This window comes from Rana temporaria, chromosome 3 (genome assembly GCF_905171775.1).
Source record: "Rana temporaria chromosome 3, aRanTem1.1, whole genome shotgun sequence".
In the NCBI taxonomy this organism is placed as follows: domain Eukaryota; kingdom Metazoa; phylum Chordata; class Amphibia; order Anura; family Ranidae; genus Rana; species Rana temporaria.
Window position 1 is genome coordinate 276,604,614 of NC_053491.1, and position 25,377 is coordinate 276,629,990.

The window sequence follows — 25,377 nt, forward strand, 5'->3', positions numbered from 1 at the left end:
GTTGTATTTTAAGGTACGTTGTTTTTTATAAAAATTTGCCTTTAAGAGGTATTTCTATGCATTTGTTTAATGTTTGTATGACCCAAAGATTTAGGTGTATGGGAAACCTTAATTGTTCTACTTGAAGAGCATCTAGGACATGGAGAACATCACTTTTGTCAAGGGAGCACTTTAAAATGTATTTGTAATATATGTGCAATACACATAGCTACTTGCTCGCTGTCAATGAACAGGCATCTCTTACAGAATAATATAGCTGGTACTCCTTATGACATGAGGAGTAAGAAATTCATGGTGGTGTTGAAGGGTACATTCAGATGTCAAAGCACACTGCCCTCTATAATGGTGAAAATGAAAAATATATGAATCTCTCATCCAACTATATTCTTTTTTGCCGCAATTGAATGGAGACGTACTAGCCTTCCAAGTCTTGAACTGGCAATTTCTGAGTAGTTTGATTGCCTGCTTGATTGTTTGCAAGATAACTGTAAGATTGGCAGTGACAGGGTAATTTAGTGAAGATTGCAATGTCAGACTATATCCAAGGGGGCTTCACTGGCACAATGATGTGATTCTCTTGACTGACAGGCCACTGGGATATTGGTGTGCCAATTTAAAGTTCAATGTCTTCAAAAAAAAAGCCTGTGTGCAGAAGCCCATTATCATGCCACAGTTTATGAAGTCATGTGGGAATAATGGGTTCACAAGTACTAACAGACATAAAAAGTGTAATGGGACACATATATGTTCAAATGGAAGGTGATCACACCTTGCAAAGTTGTGTTCAATCATTAAAATGTGTGATCTACAGTCTAGAAGAAAATAGTTTAGGGGAGAGATGGATGGAAAATGTATAGAGAGAATTCAACAACTAAGCTAAAAGATGTTTATAAAAATATTATTTATTTTAATTTCATCTATCAGTATTTGTTATGCTTTATTACCCTTAACTGTGAGTGCAAACACCATGATTAGAGCACAACCACTGTCACACCAGGGTACCTGGGGCCCACAACAAAAAGTGAGAGCAAGGACCTACCTTTAAGTGAAGCATGCTGTGGTGTGTGTGGCGAACCTTTAGTTGGTGTGGTAAAATGTAGGATTAAACAGCGATGGCTTATTCTAAGTCAGTATAGCATGGCATAGAATACAATTGCAAAATACAAGGCCTGAAATAGAGTGCTCACTTAATAGAATGCCTGCATATTGCAGGGGAATGCTATAGAAGCATTTGACAAACTACTCACACATACAGTAACAGAAGAACATCAGAGACTGTTTATATTCATTTTTAATGTATGTGTAATCTACAGCAGGGGTCTCCAAATTATGAAATAATGGCCCTCCAGTTGTTCAGGAACTACAATTTCCTCAATGCCTAGTGATGTCTCTGAATGTCAGAGGTTTACAATGTCTCATGGGACGTGTAGTTCCGCAACAGCTGGAGGGCCGTAGTTTGGAGATCCCTGATTTACAGCATAGCATAATGCCTGCACACATGATGTTTTTTTCCTCCTCTGGACTTCTTTGCTCCAGGGGAGGAAAAAGCAGCATTAAAGTGTGTCAAGCATTTAGACATTAATTTATTCTGGCCACTAGAATGAATAAACTCTCAAGCACTAAATGTGCCTAACACTTAGGTGCATTTACATATGTTTAAATTGGCTTTTTTTTTTTTTACGTGGCAAAAGTACAAGTTTTTTTTCTGCCTTTAAATGCTACTGCTTCTAAACACCTGTAAATGTCTATGTGTGCAAGGACACAAATGCTCACATAGAGGGGTTTTTAGAGGCAGAAAACAATAGTGAAATGCCCTTAAAAGTGGCATTGTTGGTGCCAAGTGTGAATAATGCCGCGTACACACGGTCATTTTTCGGCATGAAAAAAAAATGACATTTTCAGCATGTCCAAAAAACGACCTTTTTCCAACTTCATCATTAAAAACGATGTTGCCCACACACCATCGTTTTTGAAAAATGATGAACAAAGCGCAGTGACGTACAACACGTATGACGGCACTCTGAAGGGGAAGTTCTATTCGCATTTGGGCTGCTTTAGCTGATTCCGTGTTAGTAAAAGACGATTTGCGCTTTTTTGTCTGTTTCAGCGTGATGAATGTGCTTACTCCATTATGAATGGTAGTTTTACCAGAACGAGCGCTCCAGTCTCATAACTTTCTTCTGAGCATGCGCGGGTTTAAAACGTCGTTTTAGCCCACACAATCATTTTTTACCCGGAAAACAACATAAAAAATGCAGCATGTTCGATTTTTTTTTTGTCGTTTTTCAGAAGCCGAAAAATGATGTGAAGCCCACACACGATGATTTTAAATGACGTTTTTAAAAATGTCATTTTTTTTCTTCCCGAAAAACGACCGTGCGTACGCGGCATGAGGCCTGCAAAGTTCTGTAGTCAGGACTATGTAACATACAACAGAGATTACAGAGTGCGGTTCCCATTAATGTGTGGTATGTGCATATAGCATATACAGTGCTGAGGTTAGAAATAGTTAACATATATGTAGCAGTCATTACAACAGTCAGAAAAACATCATTATTATTAGATAAAGTCAGGAATACATTTTTAGCTAGGCACAGATTTAATGTAAAGCCAATCTGTCACATGTAAAGCAAGCAGCCTTCCCCTGAAGGGTCTTTCTAATGTACTTGTTACACTTACACTTGTTAGAGCATATTTGTCAAGATGCCAGAGAACATGTAAACACAGGGAAAACACACAAACTCCATTATGAATTCTGATTGCCAAATTTCATGAAATGCATAATTACCCATAGATCAAACAAACTGACAATACACATTTAAACAAATAGAAAATTGACAACTGGCCAAAAAGATGAGACAAATCAATTCAGCCCCCTCTGATTTGTTACTACATTATGAAAAACACTTGAGGGCCTATTAGGCCTCATACACACGGCTTGATTGTTGGACGATCGAGCGTCTGATTTTTTTCAAAAGCGTGTGTGCAATAGTTTGTCTAGCATACTATCTGCAAATTGTCATTTGACAAACACAAACGTAGTGATGTACTATGGGAGTATAAAGAGGAAGTTCATTTCTCAAGCGCCACCCTTTGGGCCCCCTTCGCGATTTTCAGATCGTACAAAACAAATGCGTTTTTAAATACATTTGGGTTAACTACATGCAAAGCAGTTTCATTATTATCCCATTAAGGTAGATGCGAATTTTGACATTTCATTAATTGCCGTGTCACGAATGTTAATTCTAGATTACGAACAGTAGTTTACTAGACCGAACTCTTCCCAGTCGTTCCTTGATTCCGAGCATGCGTGTTTGTACTTTTGATTTTTGTGTGACGGATTTCTGTACTGACCATCCAAAAATCAAATGTTGAGTTCACATCAGCTTTTGTCTGATATAAAAGTCAAATCGTCTGTTGAATGCACCGTACTAATGATCCGAAAATCTGCAGACAGCTCGTCTTCAGACTTTTCTCTTCTGATTTTTGTACCGTCTATACGAGTAAAGATCAACGAAATATAGTTGTTCAATCCACAACAGCACCTTCTTTTACAGCTAAATTTTACCTGGACTTTCTTCAGATCATAAGATTGATGTACCAGTGGAGAACTGTGTGTTGCGGAAAAAATATGGTGAAAAAGCCACAGATTAGCAAAAGCAAAAAATATCAATATGCCACTTTAGCCACTTCCATACGGGGCATTTTCACCCCCTTTATGCCCAGACCAATTTTTAGTTTTCAGCGCTGTCGCACTTTAAATGACAATTGCGCGGCCGTGCGACGTCTCTCCCAAACAAAATTGACTCCCTTTTTTCCCCACAAATAAAGATTTCTTTTGGTGGTATTTGATCACCTCTGCGGTTGTTATTTTTTGCGCTATAAACAAAAGAAGAGTGACAATTTTGAAAAAAACACAATGGCCCAGATTCACAAAAGGACTTACGACGGCGTATCTCCACGTAAGCCGTCGTAAGTCTGAATGTGCGCCGTCGTATCTATCCGCCTGATTCTTAGAATCAGTTACGCATAGATTTGGCCAAGATACGAGCGGCGTAAGTCTCCTACACCGTCGTATCTTGGGGTGCATATTAACGCTGGCCGCTTCCGTTGATTTCCGCGTTGAATATGCAAATGAGCTAGATACGTCGATTCACGAACAGACTTGCGCCCAGCGTATTAAAATACGCTGTTTACGTAAGGCGTCCGACCGGCGTAACTTTACCCCTCATAAAGCAGGGCCAAGTCATGTTAGGTATGGACGTCGGAAACGTCCGAACATCGTCGTATTTTACGCCTAAAGATAGGCAATTATTTTTGAATCCGGGCCCTGATCTTTTACTTTTTGATTTATTAAATATAATAATTAAAAAAAAAAACGTTTTTTTTCCTCAGTTTAGACCGATACGTATTCTTCTACATATTTTTGGTCAAAAAATCTCAATAAGCGTATTTGATCGGTTTGCGCAAAAGTTCTAGCGTCTAAAAAATAGGGAATAGAATTATGGATTTATTTTTTATTTTTATTTTTTACTAGTAATGGCGGCGATCTGCGATTTTTATTGTGACCGTGACATTGCGGCGGACATATCGGACACTAGCGGCCGGGAATACAAGGACGTCATATGACGTCAAGTCTGAAGGAGGAAAAGTTCCCGCTGACGTCATTTTACAATGGTAGGGAAGTGGTTAAAGCAACTGTGGTCTCCTAAAAAAAATTCAAAGAACGCTTCTTGTAAAAAAAAAAGCCTAATAATATTACCAATGCCGCATGAGATTCTTCTGCAACCAAACACACTTTTCAACTTGCCATACACTATAAACTCCAATTGTACATTCTCTCTGTCTGGCCCTATTAGATGACATTTACGAGAGCAAGCATAACGTCTTTTGCAAGGACTCCTTTTTTTTAGTAGGCAACAGAGTTGCTTTAATTCAAGTTACTTCTTTGGTTTCCATCCACTGAAAAATGATAGGCTATGAGAGGTTAAGGATGGCATTTGTCCTACAAGAAGTGGTTTTAGTAGAGTCTTGCTATTATCTATGCATGTTCTCACATCTGTTTTGTCCATTGCTTGCTTCTTTCCTCTTCATTCTATATAAGATGTGTAGTTCATTTTTTTGGGAAGAGTAAAACCTGGTACGTGGTTATTGCCTGATTTTGCAGCACAACCTTTACATATTGCCCAGAGCTGATGAGGAGAATGTCATTCTGCCGTGAGGACTAAGCAGTGACACAGCATGAGAAAATTTGGCCACTTAATGTGAAGATTCAGAAACCACAGCTCATTCTTGCAGCACATGACATTTTCCATAAAATTTCCAGCACAAGAATTGTATTTATTGGCAAAATTTAGTTATAGAATATATTTCTTTAAATTATTTTTACTTTTGTTGAAATATGATAAAAGTAAACAAATTACTCAGAGCAGCTTTAAAAATAAGTGAAAGAATCAATCAATAGTTCCCTTAAAAAAAAAAATCCGACCTTTTTTTTTAAATAGATTCCTTAGCCTGACAAAGACAAAGAAACAAACAATTACATAGTCAGAATGTTTAAATGATTGCTCTGCCAGTGGCAAGAATATCCTAATTTTAATTATGGGCTCCAAGAGCATGATATACAATTTTCATGACAATGATTGTGCCTCTCTTTTAATTTCCCTAATTTGGTAATAAGGGATTTGTTGATGAGAACTTCTGATCTGCCCTAGAATTAAAGCAACACAGCAGGACATAGATATGAGAGTTTGGTATTGTCAGCGTGGCTGGTTATATGCAGCTGCTGGAAGCTGACTTACAAAAGAACATTGATCAAAGTACAAAACAGTTCCTGGTTAACTTACAGTATGACAATTGGCATAAAGAAATTAAACACATTTAATAAAGAAGTGACATGCTGAAATCTGAATGCCGTTTTTGCATACTCCATCCTTGGGAGACTGCATGGCAACCATTGTCCATCACCTTTATTATGAATTTTAACTGGTAGTTGGTGTACATGGAAGAGCAGTAACATGATCTTTGAAACAGAAGTTTTGTACAGTTGTGAAAAAAGTGTATTTTGGTAAAGATTGTGAACACACACTTGGTAAACTGAAAAAAATGTGCTGCAAAAAAAGGGAGGTTGTATTGGAAGTATTTACCCTTGCTAGTGTAAGTACTTATGTTAATGAGCTTTGGGCCTGTGTCGATGGGAAAAAACTGTTTTAAAGTGGTTGTAAACCCTTTACAACCACTTTAGCCTACATGTAAGCCTAGATTAAGGCTTACCTGTAGGTGTTTGAAATATCTCCCAGACCTGCACGGTCTAGGACAGTGTTTCTCAACTCCAGTCCTCAAGGCGCCCCAACAGGTCATGTTTTCAGGATTTCCATCATTTTGCAGAGGTGATTTAATCAGTTTCACTGCCTTAGTAATTACAACAGCTGAGGGAAATCCTGAAAACATGAACTGTTGGGGCGCCTTGAGGACTGGAGCTGAGAAACACTGGTCTAGGAGATATTTGCAAATCGCCATATGGTGATTTCTCCTGCGCATGTTCCAGAGTTAGAAAGGGCACGCTGTGCTGTTTCTATCTTGGGTCATGCTGTAAAAGGTGGCTCACGCAACCTCACGCGACTCTGGACAGTCACAGTTTGCGGCCCCGGAAGAAGAGGGGTGAAAAATGTCCGCTCGCTACTAGCGAGGAAGACAGTGACATTGCGGGCTTCTCCTGCAGGTAAGTGTCACATAATGGGCTACTATGTGATGCATAGTAGTCCATTATGCTTTACCTTTACAGGGAAACAAAAACAAAGAGGAAGTAACACCCATCAGGGTTTACTTCCTCTTTAAGATTTCATAAGCTTGCACCTGATTGAATGATGGTAATCGGCAGAGCTTTACCACATTCACCAAGCTCTAGGGAAAATTAGTTCAACTGCACTTGCAAAGTACACAGTCTTTAGCAACTTAACCCGACCATGCCCCTTGTAAAACGAGTAACAGTAGAAAACTTGAAGTTTTAGCTTCTTAAATGTTATCTCTGACTTGGAGTATAAGGTCTCAACATGGCTCTGTGCATGGTCTTTTCCAGATCAGACCATCTTATACATTGTAGTATTAATCTGTACATTGGTGTATATGACAGGAGTGCTGTTTTATGCAAAAAGTAAAATTTATTTTGGTAGTGAAAGTGAAAGTGAACCCATGCCTTTTTAAAATAAACATGTGCTTTACCCATACAGGGCAAAGAAACATGTATAGGTTAACTTATTCCTCCATACTTACCTTCCTTTTACTCTCCTGTTGCTCTGTTCAGTTAAGAAGAATAGATCATAGTCTTGCTTGAGCTACAATTCTTGGGAGTTATAGTTCACACAAGGCTAAGGCTTCCCCATGTGAGAGCCTCGATTGGCTCAGCGCTGTCCCATGGAGTTAGTCACATGGCCTTCCAAATCCAAAAAATGCTGGGCATTTTCATTTTTTTACACTGTTACTGAATGTAGCTGAGGAGAAAATAAATGGTAAGCATGTGTTGTAATGGAGTGAGAGAATAATGCAAACCCGTTGCTTTGCCCTGAATCAATTTTCTTTAAGACACGTAATTTCTTTAAGAAGTACAATTTAGAAATTGTAGTTATTCCATGCAAGCCTTAGCCAATATAAAAATATAACACAACAGCAGCTGAAAATCTATGTGGAAGTGTACATACAATACATGTGGTCCTGATAAAGTTGAAAAAAGGGACTGATTTATTAAAACACCGCAAATGTCCACCAGCCTGCAAAAACGCTGAGTCTTTCAAATTCTCCCTCTGCTTGTGATTAGGGTCCAACAGAATCCCTTTTGTTTTTCTCTTTCTGCCTGTGATTGAATGTTTGACATGTTTACAGCTTAACATCACCTTCCTTCAAACTATAGTAAATCAGGTTCCGGCTGATTCTTGTTGGTAGATCCAGTTGACTGTGCTTTTTGTACAGTATATCAATTTAATGATTTTTTAATATGCATATCTCTTTATGCCATTTAGATGGACTTGTGGATTGTCTGGACCCGGACTGTTGCCTTCAAACAACTTGCCAGTCAAGTTTACTTTGCCGTGGATCGCGTGATCCTCTTGATATCATCCAGCAAAGCCAGTCAGGCTCACCAGCAGTAAAGTCGTTTTATGACCGCATCAAACTCCTGGTTGGAAAAGACAGTACGCACATAATTCCTGGAGATAATCCATTCAACAGCAGGTACAAAATAGAAAGATTATTATGGATTTGGAGGATCATGTGTGTGTTTAAAAGAAGATTAATTTACCAGCTGTGGTGGTTTCTTCAAAAAGAAATACTGTAAATAGCAAATACTAAAAGCAATATTCACATGCGTTTTACATTTTGCTTGTTTTTTTTAATTTTATTTTAAGTTGAAAAATGTACTGCAAGTGGTGAATCTATCATATTTGGTGCACAGGGTGCGTCATTTTTTAACTGCTCCTCTGTTAGATAGTAAAAGTATTTTCAGTAATAATCAAAAAGCATAGCAAATAATTTCAATGTCCAAAAAAGAAACATTATGCACGTTACATTGGTGGTTGGAGAAATTCCCCAAACATTTATAGTCATTAGAGAGGTGGCCCCTACATTGATGGTCAGCGGCGACATGACCCCTTACTTTAGTGGTCAGTGAAAAAGTATAATTTTACATTGATAACCAATGGAAGAAAGGCCCCCTGACATTTGTAGGAAAGGAAAGAAAGCATGCCCCCTTACATTTGTGATAACTACGATTAAGAATACCTGTGACATTAGTGGTGAGTGGGAATATTTTTTTTCCCCTATATTGGTGGTCATTGAGAATGCCCCTTACATTGATAGTCAGGGAATGTTATATTTGAGACTGATGGGGAAAATGTTCTCTTAAAAGACAGCTAAAAGATCATATGTGTCAGCAGTTACTTATTGAGAGAAGAAAGGGAACAGGAGGACCACTGCTCTTCTTTTAACCTGCCTAGCGGTATTCACGAGTCTGGCTCGGGCTGAGAATTTTGTGCTGCGTTCGGTAACCCTGAGCCAGACTCGGGCTCGCCTCGCAGTGTCCACAGGCACAAGTTACTTACCATGCCTCCCCGCTGTGTGAGCGAGTGGGTCCTCGCTCGATTCACACAGTGCCTCTGTGTGCCGCCGATCTCCGTTCCCTGCGACGTTGCGACGCACGGGGCGGAGAATGGCGCCAAATTCAAAAAAGTAAACAAACACCTTACATACAGTATACTGTAATCTTATAGATTACAGTACTGTATGTAAAAAATACACACACCCTTTTTCCCTAGTGGTCTGCCCAGTGCCCTACATGTTCTTTTATATAAAAAAAACTGTTCTTTCTGCCTGCAAACTGTAGATTGTCCATAGCAACCAAAAGTGTCCCTTTATGTCAAAAATGGTTTTAGAGCAGCTAGAAAACAGTGATAATAAATTATAATCACTTGTAGAATTGTGCGATATCGATTTGTGGGGAAATTCGTCATAAAAAAATAAAAGTAATGACAGCGACAATTCTGCAACTGAGCAAATTTCAGTGATTTTGAGTTGATTACATTATTGAATAATTTTTATTACAATTACATTATTATTTGTTATAATTATTTATAGTTATTTATTATATTATAATTTATGATTTTGTTTTTCAAATTTTATCATACCCGGGATGTCTACTAGACTCTTGTTTGGACAGATTTAAGTGAGTTATTCCTAAGAATTACAGGCCTACAATTTAAAACGCCCAATTTCCTTGCAAAATAATTGTACCGCTTTCAGCACCTAAAACCAGAAGGAATCATACCGCCAGGGAGGTTAATACGCCATTGATTACATATGTTTATACATAGTATTGTAAAGTTGTCATTGCATCCTATTTTTGATCTTTCATTTACTTGATAACATCTAAATTTTTAAAGCGGTATTAAACCCAAAAACAAAAATTTTATATATTGCAGCTTACCAATCATTACATGTAGTGGCTCTCTTAGTTTTCTTTTTTAGGCTTTTTCAGACTATGCATTAATGTAAGTGAAATATATAAATGTATACAGTATATACATATTTATTTACATCCTTATTTATAAAACATCCTTTGCAAAGTAAAAACTTAGGATAGGTCACAAAGATTTTAGGCAGATCTGTAGAAAGAAAACAGTTGCTGCCTGCTGGAAACAATGAGGTATTTTTTCTTTTTTTAGAGATAAACACAGCCACCGTTTGCGGTGAATCTGTTTTTATAATGTTTAATATAGAAGGGGGAGTTAAGCAGTCTTTTGAGTATTACTCTTGGATCAACTTGTAGCAACCAATCAAATTCTTGGTACTCAGTTTCAAGTACCAAGACACTGGCTGGCTGATTTATGTCTATCTTTGAAGCACTTGGCACCTTGTTCTTTCCTTAAGGATAGGGATTCACTTTCCCAAAAGCCATCCCACATACTGTATATTATTCCCTAGAACATTACTGTTCAAGGAGGAGTATGTAGTAAATATACTAAAAGAATTACAGATTTAGTGTATACATTTTTTTTGGAGGTACTTTCATAAGATAGGTCATCATAACAGAAACCAGTTCTCCGAGAGTGTTAGGAATCTGTAGTGTACAGACCAAAAGTTTGGACACATCTTCTCATTCAAAGAGTTTTCTTTATTTTCATGACTATGAAAATTGTAGATTAACACTGAAGGCATCAAAACTATGAATTAACACATGTGGAATTATACATAACAAAAAAGTGTGAAACAACTGAAAATATATTTCATATTCTAGGTTCTTCAAAGTAGCCACCTTTTGCAGCAGACATCTCTAGAACTGTTAAGAGAAGACTGTGTGAATCAGGCCTTCATGATAGAATATCTGCTAGGAAACCACTGCTAAAGAAAGGCAACAAGCAGAAGAGAATTGTTTGGGCTAAAGAACACAAGGAATGGACATAAGACCAGTGGAAATCTGTGCTTTGGTCTGATGAGTCCAAACTTGAGATCTTTGGTTCCAACCCCCGTGTTTTTGTGCGACGCAGAAAAGGTGAACGGATGGACTCTACATGCCTGGTTCCCACGGAGGAGGAGGTGTGATGGTGTGGGGGTGCTTTGCTGGTGACACTGTTGGGGATTTATTCAAAATTGAAGGCATACTGAACCAGCATGGCTACCACAGCATCTTGCAGCGGCATGCTATTCCATCCGGTTTGCGTTTAGTTGGACCATCATTTATTTTTCAACAGGACAATGACCCCAAACACACCTCCAGGCTGTGTAAGGGCTATTTGACCAAGAAGGAGAGTGATGGGGTGCTGCGCCAGGTGAATACCTCTTGAAGCTCATCAAGAGAATGCCAAGAGTGTGCAAAACAGTAATTAAAGCAAAAGGTGGCTACTTTGAAGAACCTAAAATATGAAATATATTTTCATTTGTTTCACACTTTTTTGTTATGTATAATTCCACATGTGTTAATTCATAGTTTTGAAGCCTTCAGTGTGAATCTACAATTTTCATAGTCATGAAAATAAAGAAAACTCTTTGAATGAGAAGGTGTGTCCAAACTTTTGGTCTGTACTGTATATACAGTACATTATACAATACACACGTGCCATACATTTTGTGGCCAGATTGGGGATCCTAGGTGGAGGTAAAATCTATAAAAACCATGTACCATAGATCATGAACCATAGAACATGTTGTCTATTATTTAAGATGTTGTATTTTCTAGGTGAAAACAAACACACAGCTAACTGGCAATATCGTGTTTATTGCTAATCCCAATGAAAGCATTTTTAAGTCTCAGTAATGTTTGCTAACCAAATTCAAATAAATACAATTACAATGAATAGTGATTTTTATTCAGATAATTTTGAATGTCTGAAACTTGCAGTGCAAAGAAGGTAAAAAGGTAATAAAAAAAAAGTACTTTGCCTCTGTATATATTTTGGGCCAGATTCACAGAAAAGATACGACGGCGTATCTCCTTATACACCATCGTATCTCTGAGATACGCTTGTCGTATCTATGCGGCTGATTCATAGAATCAGTTCCGCATAGATAGCCCTAAGATCCGACAGGTGTAATTGACTTACACCGTCGGATCTTAGGATGCAATTCTAGGCCGGCCGCTAGGTGGCGATTCCATTGCGGTCGGCGTAGAATATGCAAATGACTAGTTACGGCGATTCACGAACGTCCGCGTTACCCGTCGCTCTAACTTTACGTTGTTTCTGTCGAGATACGCCGCGTAAAACTAAGGCTGCCCTCTAGGTGGACTAGCCAATGTTAAGTATGGCCGTCGTTCCTGCGTCGAAATTTGAAAAATCACGTTGTTTGCGTAAGTCATCTGTGAATGGCGCTGGACGCCATTTACGTTAACGTCTAAACCAATGACGTCATTTAGCGCGATGCACGTCGGGAAATTTTCCCGACGGAGCATGCACAGTACGTTCGGCGCGGGAATGCGCCTAATTTAAATGGTGCCCACCCAATTTGAATTAGGCGGGCTTGCACCGAGCGCATTTACGTTACACCGCCGCAAGTTTACAGGTAAGAGCTTTGTGAATCAGGCACTTATGCTGTAAACTTGCGGTGGTGTAACGTAAATGGGATACGTTACGCCGCCGCTGCGTAACGCAAATGTCTGTGAATCTGGCCCTCTGTTCTTATTTACACTGTTGTTACAAAGAACACAAAGATAAGTCAATAAGTAATAGTGTTATCATGTTGATCAATATATCATTATAATTATTGCTTAGCTAATAAGGTATTTATGTTTCTGAGTCAGGTGGTTTTGTTTCCTTTATTTGAGGTTATGACACAGCCTAAAGAAAGTTTTGAACTGTCAGTCTAACGTCCAAGGTCAGGACTGTAGAGAACATTGTGACCTGTTAAAGATAGTAGTAACTTAGCACCACACTTTTCTTCATCATCAACCTCTAGTTAACTTGCTAAAGAATATTTTTTTTTCAATTTCTTTCATTTCTCAAGAGAAAACTGCATTGGATCATTTTGTGAGGAAATAGAATAAAGAGAAATTTAACAATGAGCTGAGCAATTAAAGGGTGATAAAATATTCCTATGTAGGTGTGAATTAAAGCAGACCAAACTTCTTCATTACTACAGTTATAAACATATTTCTGTACTTTCAATTAAGACAAATATGCCAAGAGAACACTCGTTTTTCATCTGTGGTTTTCACTAATAGAAAATATGTAATGGTATAACAGAATAATGCGCTAAATGTATGGGATTGATTCACAGGCCTGTGACAAGTATTTTTTTTTTATAATCTATATTAAATCATGCTTTATAGTGTTCCATTTGTACTAAGCCTGATAGCTAGTTTAGGAGGTTTCAGTGTCAGGAATCACTGTTTATACAGAATATTTTTTTTTTAAGTGGTTACATACTGTATGGCTAGAGAGCTATCTTCCTGGTAATTTGCAATGGCTGCAAGCCCTTTCCATTATTTTCCTTTTATAAACAATTACTAAAGAAATCCTGGTTTGAAAACAGAGACCTTTTTCCTGAATACTGTTGGTAACTAAGGCACATTATAGCTACTTAATGAGTTATATCCTGCATCATATAAAAGCAGTGACCTTTACTTTGAAACTGCCCCTTCTGTATCATTATTATTATTATCATTTTAATTGTTCATACTTGAATTTGGAGCTGCTAGTTGAGACAGGTTCACAATTTCCAACTGAGAATCATGTTTATGATTTCTAGTCTTTCCTTTACCGATTTGTCCTGTGTGGTGTTAAAGTTTACATGTAGGCAAAACATTTTTGTTTCATCGGGAAGGGGTTAAAACTAAAGCCAAATACGTATTTGATGTCTGTGTACAATTAGGGAAATTTCCCTTTACATCTTGTACAGAGATGCAATTTCTTCAAAATACAGGAAAGTATCCTCTTACATTTTTGTCAAAAAGGTGTCCCCACTGTAAAATTTACTCTCCATTCCTATTCTGATGACAACTCAAAACTTTTGATTTTCCCATACTTTTTAGGTTAAAATTATCCAGAACATCCAGGACAAATATAGAGTGTACATAACTGACAGGGGATCTATCCATTCCACACAACATGAACACATCAAAAAACCACTTGGCCACAGACACTTTAATGGAAAACTAATTTTAGATAAATATGACATTGGTAACCTGCTTCCAAAATGATGGTTGCCTGTCCACCATGCTGACTATCTGCCTTCCTTACTTCCTTAGTCACTGACTTGGAGCAAGTATGCATATCAGGAGTTCTAACTCTACTCCAACTACACATGTTGTATACTTGTTCCAATTCAATGACCCTACTGCCAAATGTTCAAGATGGATTCTTGACTTCTATAAACTAAGTCACATAAGTGGCAAGGCTGACCATAATTTGTAATGTACAGTTTATCACTGATGACTAAAGGGTCAGTCCAATAGAAGTGATATTTTAGATTTTGGTGGATTAATTCACTATCCCTGTATTCATTATTTTTGTTTTATAATGGATACAACAACAGTAAAAGATAAAATGTGGTGGGCAGAAACTCAGAATTCCAAGGGGGGAAAGAACAAAGTTGGGAATTATAGCAAAGAGATCATGCAGTTGGATCATCCAAACATCCAACCTATGTGATCTGCATAATATTTTGGCAACTGAGCAGCAGAAGTTGTCCACTTCTACCAGTTCTGCACATTGTCATACTGAAGAAGGATCTGCAGTATGACTATGAAATAAGTAAAAATGCATATCAGTTTATGTTGCAAGTTATTTTGATGTACATGGCTTTCCATTATTACTAAAACTGCCCTTTAAAGCGGGATTCCACCCACAATTTTTTTTTTTTTAAAAGTCAGCAGCTACTAACAGTGTAGCTGCTGACTTTTAATAAGGACACTTACCTTGTCCTACTTGCCCGCGCTGATGGCCCCCCGATGCCGATCCCACGACTGATGCAGGTCCCGCGCCGCCATTCACACTAGGGGAAACAGGCAGTGAAGCCTTACGGCTTCACTGCCCATTTCCGACTACGCCTGTGTGAGTCTCGTGCCGGCTTGTGAATGGGCGGCTGCTCTCTGAGAACACACACAGTTCCCAGAAAGCAGCGCGCCCCATTCACTAGGAGAAGGAGAAGAAGAAAACACACCGCGGTGCCGAAGAGGCAGATTACGGACTTCCGCATAGCAACAGGTATTTCGGGTGAGTATAAATTTTATTTTTGTAGGACTTTTGGCCAAATGTTGTTTTCCTGGGTGGAACTCCGCTTTAAAATGTATAGTTTACAGTATATTCCGGTCTTTTATATTTCAGATATCTAATTTAAATTGCAACAGGTTGATTGAGTTAAACTTTTTGGGTTATTTTAGTTTTTAAATGAAAGATCAAGTATAACTTGTGCCTATCATAAATAAATGCAATATGTTCTAGGCCGTGCTAAAGCAGTTTGACATTAAAATGTTCAAGGTGTATATAAATATAAAATGCAGCAAATGTTTTGTTATTTCTTATAATGAAGTACTAATAGTCTTATTTTTTCCAGCCTTGTCTCACTAATAAGAGGACAAGTTATGACCACAGATGGAACACCATTGGTTGGCGTCAATGTATCTTTTGTGAAAAATCCAAAATATGGCTATACCATAACACGTCAAGATGGCACGTAAGTATCCTCCACTTTCATAGCTTTTGAAATGTGACTTTGAGAGAGTTTTATTCTCAGTATTGATGTAACAAAACAGTTAAAGGTTTTATATCCAACAGGCACACTACATCTTAAATACTGTAGGTCTCTATTATTAATATATACGGTACAATATATAATATATATGGTATATATTAACAATATAGACAGTATATGTACATTTTCTAGTGAACTGAGCCCACTACAATACATAATACCATTGAAACCACTGAAATGCAGTTTTTCTTTTATTGAGAAAAACATTCACAATCTAAAATCTCTTATTTTGTAGTTCAAATAAAAGTACATTTACTAGACTGCATTTTAAAGAATGTAGTGATATTACAGATTTAGCAATGGAAAAATATTTTTTATTCTCTAGTTTCAATTTCATAGGATTTTCAACAAGGAAAGTTTATCTGATTTATATGGAAAATGTTGTTTTATGTTTGGGCCATCCATTTTCTGTAACCAGTTCAGAAAAGGTGCAAATCTTTTAGAGCTGGTTCACACTGGGGCGGCACGACTTGCCGCGTGACTCGGCAAGGCAATCTGCAGACGACTTCAGAGGCGACTTGCAAAAATTACTTCTGTATTGAAGTCAATGGAAGTCGCCTTGCAGTCACCCCCAAAGTAGTACAGGAACCTTTTTCTAAGTCGGAGCGACTTGAGTCGCTCCTATTAGAACAGTTCCATTGTACAGAACGGGACGCGACTTGTCAGGCGGCTGAAGAGCCTGACGAGTCGCCCCTGTGTGAACCGGCTCCTAATGTTTGTATGTTTCAAACCAGCTTAACAAATTATTTGTGTAGCAAAACAAAAGTGGCGGAAAATCTTTTTTTTAAGAACGCAACTACAGCCAGAGTAAAATATACCGTTTCCCACCAGCGTGCTGCAGAGAAGGACTGCTACCCGCTTTGGAAAAGAAGATGTCTCTCTGTAGCAGTCCAATAGGGAAAGTAAATTTATATCAAGCAATATATGGTAAATGAGATAGGTGGATTCAAATGTAGTAATATTATTTTGGTGCACAATTAATAATGTGTAAATATAATAATTTTATAACAATTTGAATAATCTCTGTATATATTGCTCTAAAACAAGCATGTCAAACTCAGAGTGAACAGTGGGACAAATTGAGATAATTAAACTATTAAGGGGCCACATTGTGTCTATTAAGGGCCACATATACTGTACTTAATTCCTGAAAAAAATTATGGCGCTTAATAACTAAAACCCGGTCACCAGACCAGTCATTTCAACAACAATCTTCCTATAAGATTATATGCACATCTAAAATATTTCTGCTTGTTATCTATCTGTTAAAGCCCCCCCTTGTGTAAACTTCCAAAAGCCCTAAGGCCTCGTACACACGGCCGAGGAACTCGACGTGCCAAACACATCGAGTTCCTCGGCCAGTTCAGCCCTGAAGCCGCCGAGGAGCTCGGCGGGCCGAGAGCTCCCATAGAACAATGAGAAAATAGAGAACATGTTCTCTATTTTCTCGACGAGTTCCTCGGCGGCTCCGGGGGGCGAAAGTGTACACACGACAGAGTTTCTCGGCAGAATCCGGCTCTGACCGAGTTTCTCGCCAAATTCTGCCGAGAAACTCTGTCGTGTGTACGAGGCCTCAGGCTGCAGCATCCAACATCTTAGAGTAGACCCAAAGCTGTCACTCAAATGACACTCTGAATTATTCTCTGTTCTTCCTACCTTGGCTTCTACACAGAACGTTGTATAGGGAAGTGAGGGAAAGGACAGAGAGGCTGGGCCTACACAGATAATAACTATGCACGCCCAAATATGAAATGAGGAGTGGAGCTGTACTAGGAAATTAACTAGAACCTGAAGTAGTAAAATGTGCTAGCAAGTTCAGTGGCACATTGCAGGTGGATAAAACAAATGAATGGGAAAGTAAGCATTTTAAATAACTAAAATGACATTAAACCCAAAAGCAAACATTTATTATATTTCAGTATACCAATACTTATATGTGGTGACTGCATTTTTTTTTTTTTGTAAGCTTTATTTCCTTTATTTTCATTTGGTAATCCAGCCAGTAAGTCTGTTGCTATTGCAAATGTAGCAGTTAAGCCTCGTACACACGATCACTCCATCTGATGAGAACGGTCTGAAGTATCGTTGTCATCGGTTAACCGATGAAGCTGACTGATGGTCCGTCGTGCGTACACACCATCAGTTAAAAAATCGATCGTGTCAGAACGCGGTGACGTAAAACACAACAACGTGCTGAAAAAAATGAAGTTCAATGCTTCCAAGCATGCGTCAACTTGATTCTGAGCATGCGCAGGTTTTTAACCGATGCTTTTGCATACTAACGATCGGTTTTGACCTATAGGTTAGGCGTCCATCGGTTAAATTTGAAAGCAACTTCTCATTTTTTTGACCAAAGGTTAAATAACCTATGGGGCCCACACACGATCAGTTTGGACTGATGAAAACGGTCCTTCAGACCTTTGTCCTCTGGCGATCCTATCGTGTGTACGAGGCCTTAGAGTGTTGTGATAAACAATTTACCACTGACATGGGTGTTTACAAAGATCAGCTTTTATTTACATATGTAAAACCTTTATCAAGAAATGGAAAAAACTATTGTTGTATCTGCTTGTGTAACTGCAGTGTAAGGCCTCGTACACACGACCGAGTTTCTTGGCAAAAACCAGCAAGAAACTTGCTGGGTTTTTTTTTTTGCCGTGGAAACCGGTCGTGTCTACACTTTTCGAGGAGGAAACTGTTGAGGATCTCGTCGAGCCAAAAAGAGAGCATGTCTTCTTTTTCCTCGACGGCAATGGAGAAATTTGACTCGCCGAGATCCTCTACAGCCTAACAAGGAACTTGATGAGCAAAACGATGTGTTTCACCCGCCGAGTTTCTCGGTCGTGTGTACGAGGCCTCAGCCAGAGTTTGGCTTCAGTTTGTTAGTGTATTCATTATATATAATAATATTTTTATCTGCTACCCTTCCCCTGAATTAAAGGGATTATGAAGTTAGAAGTTGTTTTATCGTAATGCATTCTATGCATTAAGATAAAAAGCCTTCTGTGTGCAGCAGCCCCCCTCAACCCCCTAGCACTTACTTGAGGTCCCTCTCTGTCCAGCGATTTACACAAGTGTCTCAGCCGTCCGAGATTCTCCTTCCTGATTGACTGAGACAGAACAGCAGCACCATTGGCTGCTGCTGTCAAAGTCAGCTAGCCAAACATGATAGAGAGGGGGTGGGGCTGGGTCAGGGCTCCGTGTCTGAATGGACACAGGGAACTGTGACTTGGCTCGGGTGCCCCATAGCAAGCTGTTTGCTGTAGGGGCACTGAACAGGAGGGAGGGGCCAGGATCACAGAAGAGGAACCCAAGAAGAGGAGGATCCAGGCTGTCCTGTGCAAATCCACTGCAACAGATGAGGTAAGTATAACATGTTTGTTATTTTTATAGGGGGAAAAAACAAGACTTTACAATCACGTTAACTGTCCTAATATGCTTCTGTGCTCCTTCCTCCAGAGTGGCCACACTCTAATACAGGAGGTGGGTTACTTTCCAGAATTCCAAGGTAAAATAGAGAGGGAAAAAAAAAAAAACGAATGCAGCCACCACATTGAAGGATTGTATAAAATCTTGTTTACTGTATTACATTTTTGGCTTTGGGCTCAATACCATTTACATCTTTGTTTGCTTTGCCTGCAATATTGTGACATGGCTCCTTAATATTAGAGTAAAAATTTGCAATTTACCATATTTAATCTATAAAAAAATTACTGAAGTGTTAAGCTGCCTTAATTTCTTATCCTTTTATCCTTAAATCACTGAGGGTTGCAAAGAAGGAGCAAGGGGGCTGTATGTGGCCCTAAAACCACCAGCCTAGAGTATATACCGTGTATATATATACACTGAGCAAAATTATAAATGCAACACTTTTGTGTTTGCCCCTATTTATCGTAAGCTATACTTAAAGATCTTCAACTTTTTCTGTGTACACAAAAGGCCTATTTCTCTTAATAGTTGTTCACAAATCTGTCTAAATCTGTGTTAGTGAGCACTTCTCCTTTGCCAAGATATTCCATCCACCTCACAGGTGTGGCATATCAAGATGCTGATTAGACAGCATGATTATTACACAGGTGTGCCTTAGGCTGGCCACAATAAAAGGCCACTCGAAAATGTGCAGTTTTACTGTATTGGGGGGATCGGGGGTCCAAAAAACAATCAGTATCTGGTGTGACTGCCATTTGCCTCATGCAGTACAGCACATCTCCTTCGCATAGAGTTGATCAGGTTGTTGATTGTGGCCTGTGCTTGTTGCTGGATATTGGCAGGAACTGGAACACACTGTTGAATAGTCTTGTGATTATGTGCATAAATCTCAATCATTGTAGTCGTGTGGACATACACATATCTAGCTCTGAGAGATCTTGTACAAAAGAGGTAGTTCAATCAGCAATAGTCATTTATTGATACGGTTACATAATATATACAAATTACGCACCAGACAGTATTTACAACACAATGTACAGGGTAGGTCCCCTGGCTTACATGGTATTTACAAATTACCCACAACGCCCATATTTACAATACAATATAAGATACAAGTATAGAGTTACCGTATATTACCTAGTAACTTCAGGTCAGCCCATGGTGGCTGCTCTCTGTTCCCCGTTATGAAGAGAGCTTAGCTTGCCCACAAAGCATTATATACCCCCCCCTGCTTTCTGTAAGGTGGCTAATATAATTCTCCCTAATTGGTCACTGTACCTAGTAAATATATATTGGGTATAGCCTGATTTGATGAGTCACAGCAGGCTTTTGTTTACAGCCCATGTGCGATGTAAACAGGAAAACAAAAGGCCACCCTTTGAAGTTGTAGCTAATTACCGTAAGAAATACACAGCACTCAATACTTTAAATATATTTCCTTCTACCTGTATATCAAATTGCAATTTCATATACAGCTGTTAATGGACATAAAACCATAAGGCAACAATACATACATAACATAAGGTCATATAACTCATATCATAACATGCTGGATTGGGCAACAAGCTCATGCCTGTGGATATAGCCAAATTACATTGATCATGTGTCTAATAATATATTAAAGGAAGCTTGTAAAAACATGAATATGAGCCTTGTTATTGCTGACTTTTTTTAAAGGTGCAAGTTTTTCATCATTATCTTGACGTCACTACATAGTAATGCCCAGATTCACAAATGAGATACGACGGCGTATCTCCAGATACGCCGTCGTATCTCTGAGTTGTGCCGTCGTATCTATGTGCCTGATTCTTAGAATCAGTTACGCATAGATTTGTGTTAGATCCGACCAGCGTAAGTCTCTTACGCCGTCTGATCTTAACTGCATATTTACGCTGGCCGCTAGGGGCGTGTACGCTGATTTACGCTTAGAAATATGTAAATCAGCTAGATACGTAAATTCACGAACGTACGTCCGGCCGACGCAATACAGATACGCCGTTTACGTTAGGCTTTTCCCGGCGTAAAGTTACCCCTGCTATATGGTGGCGTACATGCAGCGTACCAATGTTAAGTATGGCCGTCGTTCCCACGTCGAATTTTAAATATTTTATGTCGTTTGCGTAAGTCGTCCGTGAATGGGGCTGGACGTCATTTACGTTCACGTCAAAACCAATACGTCCTTGCGACGTACTTTGGAGCAATGCACACTGGGATATTCCACGGATGGCGCATGCGCCTTTTGTGAAAAACGTCAATCACGTCGGGTCACAAGTTATTTACATAAAACACGCCCCCTGTTCCAAATTTGAATTAGGCGGGCTTACGCCGGCCTATTTACGCTACGCCGCCGCAACTTACAGAGCAAGTGCTTTGAGATTACAGCACTTGCCCGGGTAAGTTACGGAGGCATAACGTAAATCGGATACGTTACGCCCGCGCAAAGATACAACGATCTACGAGAATCTGGACCTAAGTCTCTAACCTGAAATAGGTATGCAGCCAGTCTTGACCTCTTGTTATTCATGCGTATTTCAGATCATTATTACTAGGTAATGAAGTCAGGATAACAGCCTGGGTGCATGCAGTTTTAAAAGTTAGTCCGCAACGACATCTGTCGTGCATTTATAAAATATAATTATAACATTGCAAATGGTGAGTCAAGTACAACATCTATTAACTAGCAAAAAAAGTGCCCATTTGGGCACAGTAGGGATTAAGGATATAATGTGAATTGTCTTTGTAACATCAACTGTGAAGGAAACACCACTATTAAGTCAGATAATCACAGACCATTTATATAAGAGAGAGGAGCTCTGCATGTTATTCTAACATGTGACTACTATTAAGCTCATTAAGAATGTAAGGAAGAATTAGAAAGTTGGAAAGGCAGTTTTATTAGGTTCTAATAGAGTTAATAAAAAAGTTACATGTTGGAAGAACATGCATCACTTCTAGAGACATCTTGTGAATTGCTGGGAACACCTAATTATATATGTTTTCCAAACCACACCGTATGCTTTAAGATAACTTCCAGATTTATAGATATACATATATCTATATGTATATCTATCTATCTATTTATCTATCTCTCTATCTATCTATCTATATATCTATCTATCTATCTATCTATCTATCTATATATATATATATATATATATATATATATATATATATATATATATATATATATATATATATATATATATATATATATATATATATATACAGTATTATAGATAGATAGATAGATAGATAGATAGATAGAGATATATCTATATATAGACACACACTATATTACCAAAAGTATTGGGACATCTGCCTTTACACGCACATGAACTTAAATGGCTTCCCAGTCTTAGCCTATAGGGTTCAAAATTGAGTTAGAATACAGGGGAAGGAAGGGTAATCATCACTGCCAGTCCACGATAAAGGGGGAGGAGGGGGGTTAACTTTCACATCCAGTCCACAACACGGGGTGGGGGAATTAACTTTCACTGCTAATCCACAATACAGGGGAAAAAGGGGTTAGCTTTCACTGCCAGTCCAAAATACACGTGAAGTAGGGAGTTAACTTTCACTGCCAGTAAACAATACATGGGAATGAGGGACGTGGGTTAACTTTCACTGTGAATCCCAATGTGAGGAGGGGGGTAAATATCACTGCAACTGGCCACAAATGCAGGGGAGATTGCCACTGACAACAATGTGGGGGGATTCATTGTACTGACACCAGGGGCATTGTTATTGCACTCTCTGACACCAATGCTGGGGGTTACTATACTCCAACTTCAGTGTGAAATACGATACACTTCAAAAGATGCAGTAGTTGCAAAGTTCTGGGTGCTGAGATGCAAAAATGTTCTGCTATTGTGTGGCCCTCTAAGCTTGAGGCTCTGTATCATTTTTGCAGTTAACTACCACTGATGTAAAGAATTATATCTCAAAACAATACTATGCATTTTAACTACATCACATAATTGTTGGTGTACACAGGAGGTTTTCTAATTCACATAGTATGTCTGGGAAGTTTAAGTTCGTAAACTCTAGTTTGGTTGTTATCAGTAAGGACAGGAACATATCCTTTGTCAAATGAAACTTCCAAAGTCATGCCTAATAGGCATAAGATGACTGTCATTTAAGGTGTATTTATCAGAGGTGTAACGTGTAAAGTATGCAGTAGGTGCATGGTCCTTGTTGACTTGCCACTCAAAGCTACTTGGAAAATATGGATTGTCAATGTATCAATAATTCAGGTTTGTTAAACTAATGAAGCTGTTTAAATATCAACTTCTCTTACTCATCAGTATATGCTTTACTTTTATCTTGTTGATTTTTATTAGTCTTAGCAACTGATGATTCCAGAGACACTGGACTTTGTGGGAGTTGTATGCCTGCAACATGTAGTTTAGGGTGCATTAATCTACAATGTAGTAGTTTAGCATATGTTGCATATGTAGTTGAATGTCTATTCATTTGCAAGAATTCAGTGGTAAAAACTTGCCAAGATTTTGATGTAAGATTTTCAGTCTAATGACCAACCACGAGTTTTTGTTGAATGTCTCAATTAAACGCCACATATGGTAATGATTTATATATATATATATATATATATATATATATATATATATATATATATATATATATATATATATATATATATATATATATATATATATATATATATATATATATATATATATATATTATACACAGTATAAATATAATATGTTTTAATGTATGTCATGTGTCTTTCTAGGTTTGATTTAATAGCTAATGGTGGAGCATCCCTGACACTTCACTTTGAGAGAGCTCCTTTCATGAACCAAGAAAGGACGGTTTGGCTTCCATGGAACAGCTTTTATGCTATGGATACTCTGGCAATGAAGACAGAGGAAAATACCATCCCTAGCTGTGATTTAAGTGGTTTTGTGAGGCCTGATCCAGTTATAATCTCTTCTCCCTTCTCCACCTTCTTCAGCTCTTCCCCAAGAAGGAATCCTATTGTTCCAGAAACACAGGTATTCAGCATGAAACAATCCTTTATGCACACACATAAAAGCATTAAGAAAAAATAAGTAATACTCAATGATAATGCACATCCGCATACTTAACAAACAAATTACCATTTCAGAGTAGTTATTTTTATGGTTTCAAAGGGATCACAAGACTGCGTTCCTGTTTATTTCACTTGAAATGCAGAGGTTCATCTATGGGTTTGCAAAACAATGTAGTCTCCACAGAACTGTATTTTCCAAAGGTATGTTACATCTTAAATTGCTAAGGGTTAGTACAAAAAGTCATACACAGATAATAAGAACAACATTGTATTCTTTTGTAATTCAGGTTTATCATTTATACATTACAAAGTGAACTCCAGAATCTCACAACTTTGTACAACTTTTTTGAAAAATATATTTCCTGGAGGAATAATTCAACTGTTGTGATTTTTATTATGTGAAAATAAGGTTATAGCAAGGTTAGTCTTAGTTGCCAAAATTAGAAGTACATCAGAAAGTGTTTTAGTTCTTATACAGAAAATAAACTATATGTACTTTTAAATAAGTTATTTTATATGCATAACATAGTGGTTAACTTTAATGAAGTACTGGCCCCTTCATGTATGGGTTAGTTCAGGTTAAATAATTTCATTCGCTAACAAATGGGAATTTAATCTATTTTTCATGAAATAAATTCTAACTGTGTTTTTTTCTGCCTAATATTAATCCTCTGTGAGCTCCTAAACATTTCTTTTCCCCTTACTCCTTTTTGTTTGGAACAAGCATTGTGCATTACACATGTAGCCCAAAACTGTGAAGATAGTACAGCTCAAATCCCCCCCCCCCAAAATTGTATCAGCATGTGGATAGGCTGGCAAAAGACAGGCAGGATCAGCTTGTCAGGTTCCAGTAGACTTAAACAAAATGGCCTGCACACCGACACACCGACACTGACTCCCTGTTTGCATGAGTGTACATGAAATGGGTGGAAGATGGCTTCAGCTCCTGTTCTCCAATTGTAGAGAACTTCTCAGACATGTTTTTCCCTTTTTAAACTTCTATAATTAAGCCCTGAAAAGGGCAAAACACACCTGAAGAGTTCTCTACAGGTGAAGAAAGGGAGCTGAAGCCATATTTTACCTATTTCATTCATCTCATGCAGCAGGGAGTCAGTGTCTGTGTGCAGAAGCTGCCATTTTGTGTGTACATTAATTTTTTA

General features: G+C 38.2%; 1 protein-coding gene across 1 annotated transcript in view; it reads left to right on the plus strand.

Moving 5' to 3' along the window:
- Positions 1–25,377, plus strand: part of TENM2 (teneurin transmembrane protein 2) — a 1,404,789-nt gene that overhangs the window by 1,264,710 nt on the left and 114,702 nt on the right. Inside the window, exons 14-16 of the mRNA XM_040344668.1 lie at positions 8,016–8,226; positions 15,535–15,654; positions 23,918–24,179. Of these exons, the coding sequence (XP_040200602.1) occupies positions 8,016–8,226; positions 15,535–15,654; positions 23,918–24,179 (593 nt within the window). The remainder of the gene's footprint in view (positions 1–8,015; positions 8,227–15,534; positions 15,655–23,917; positions 24,180–25,377) is intronic.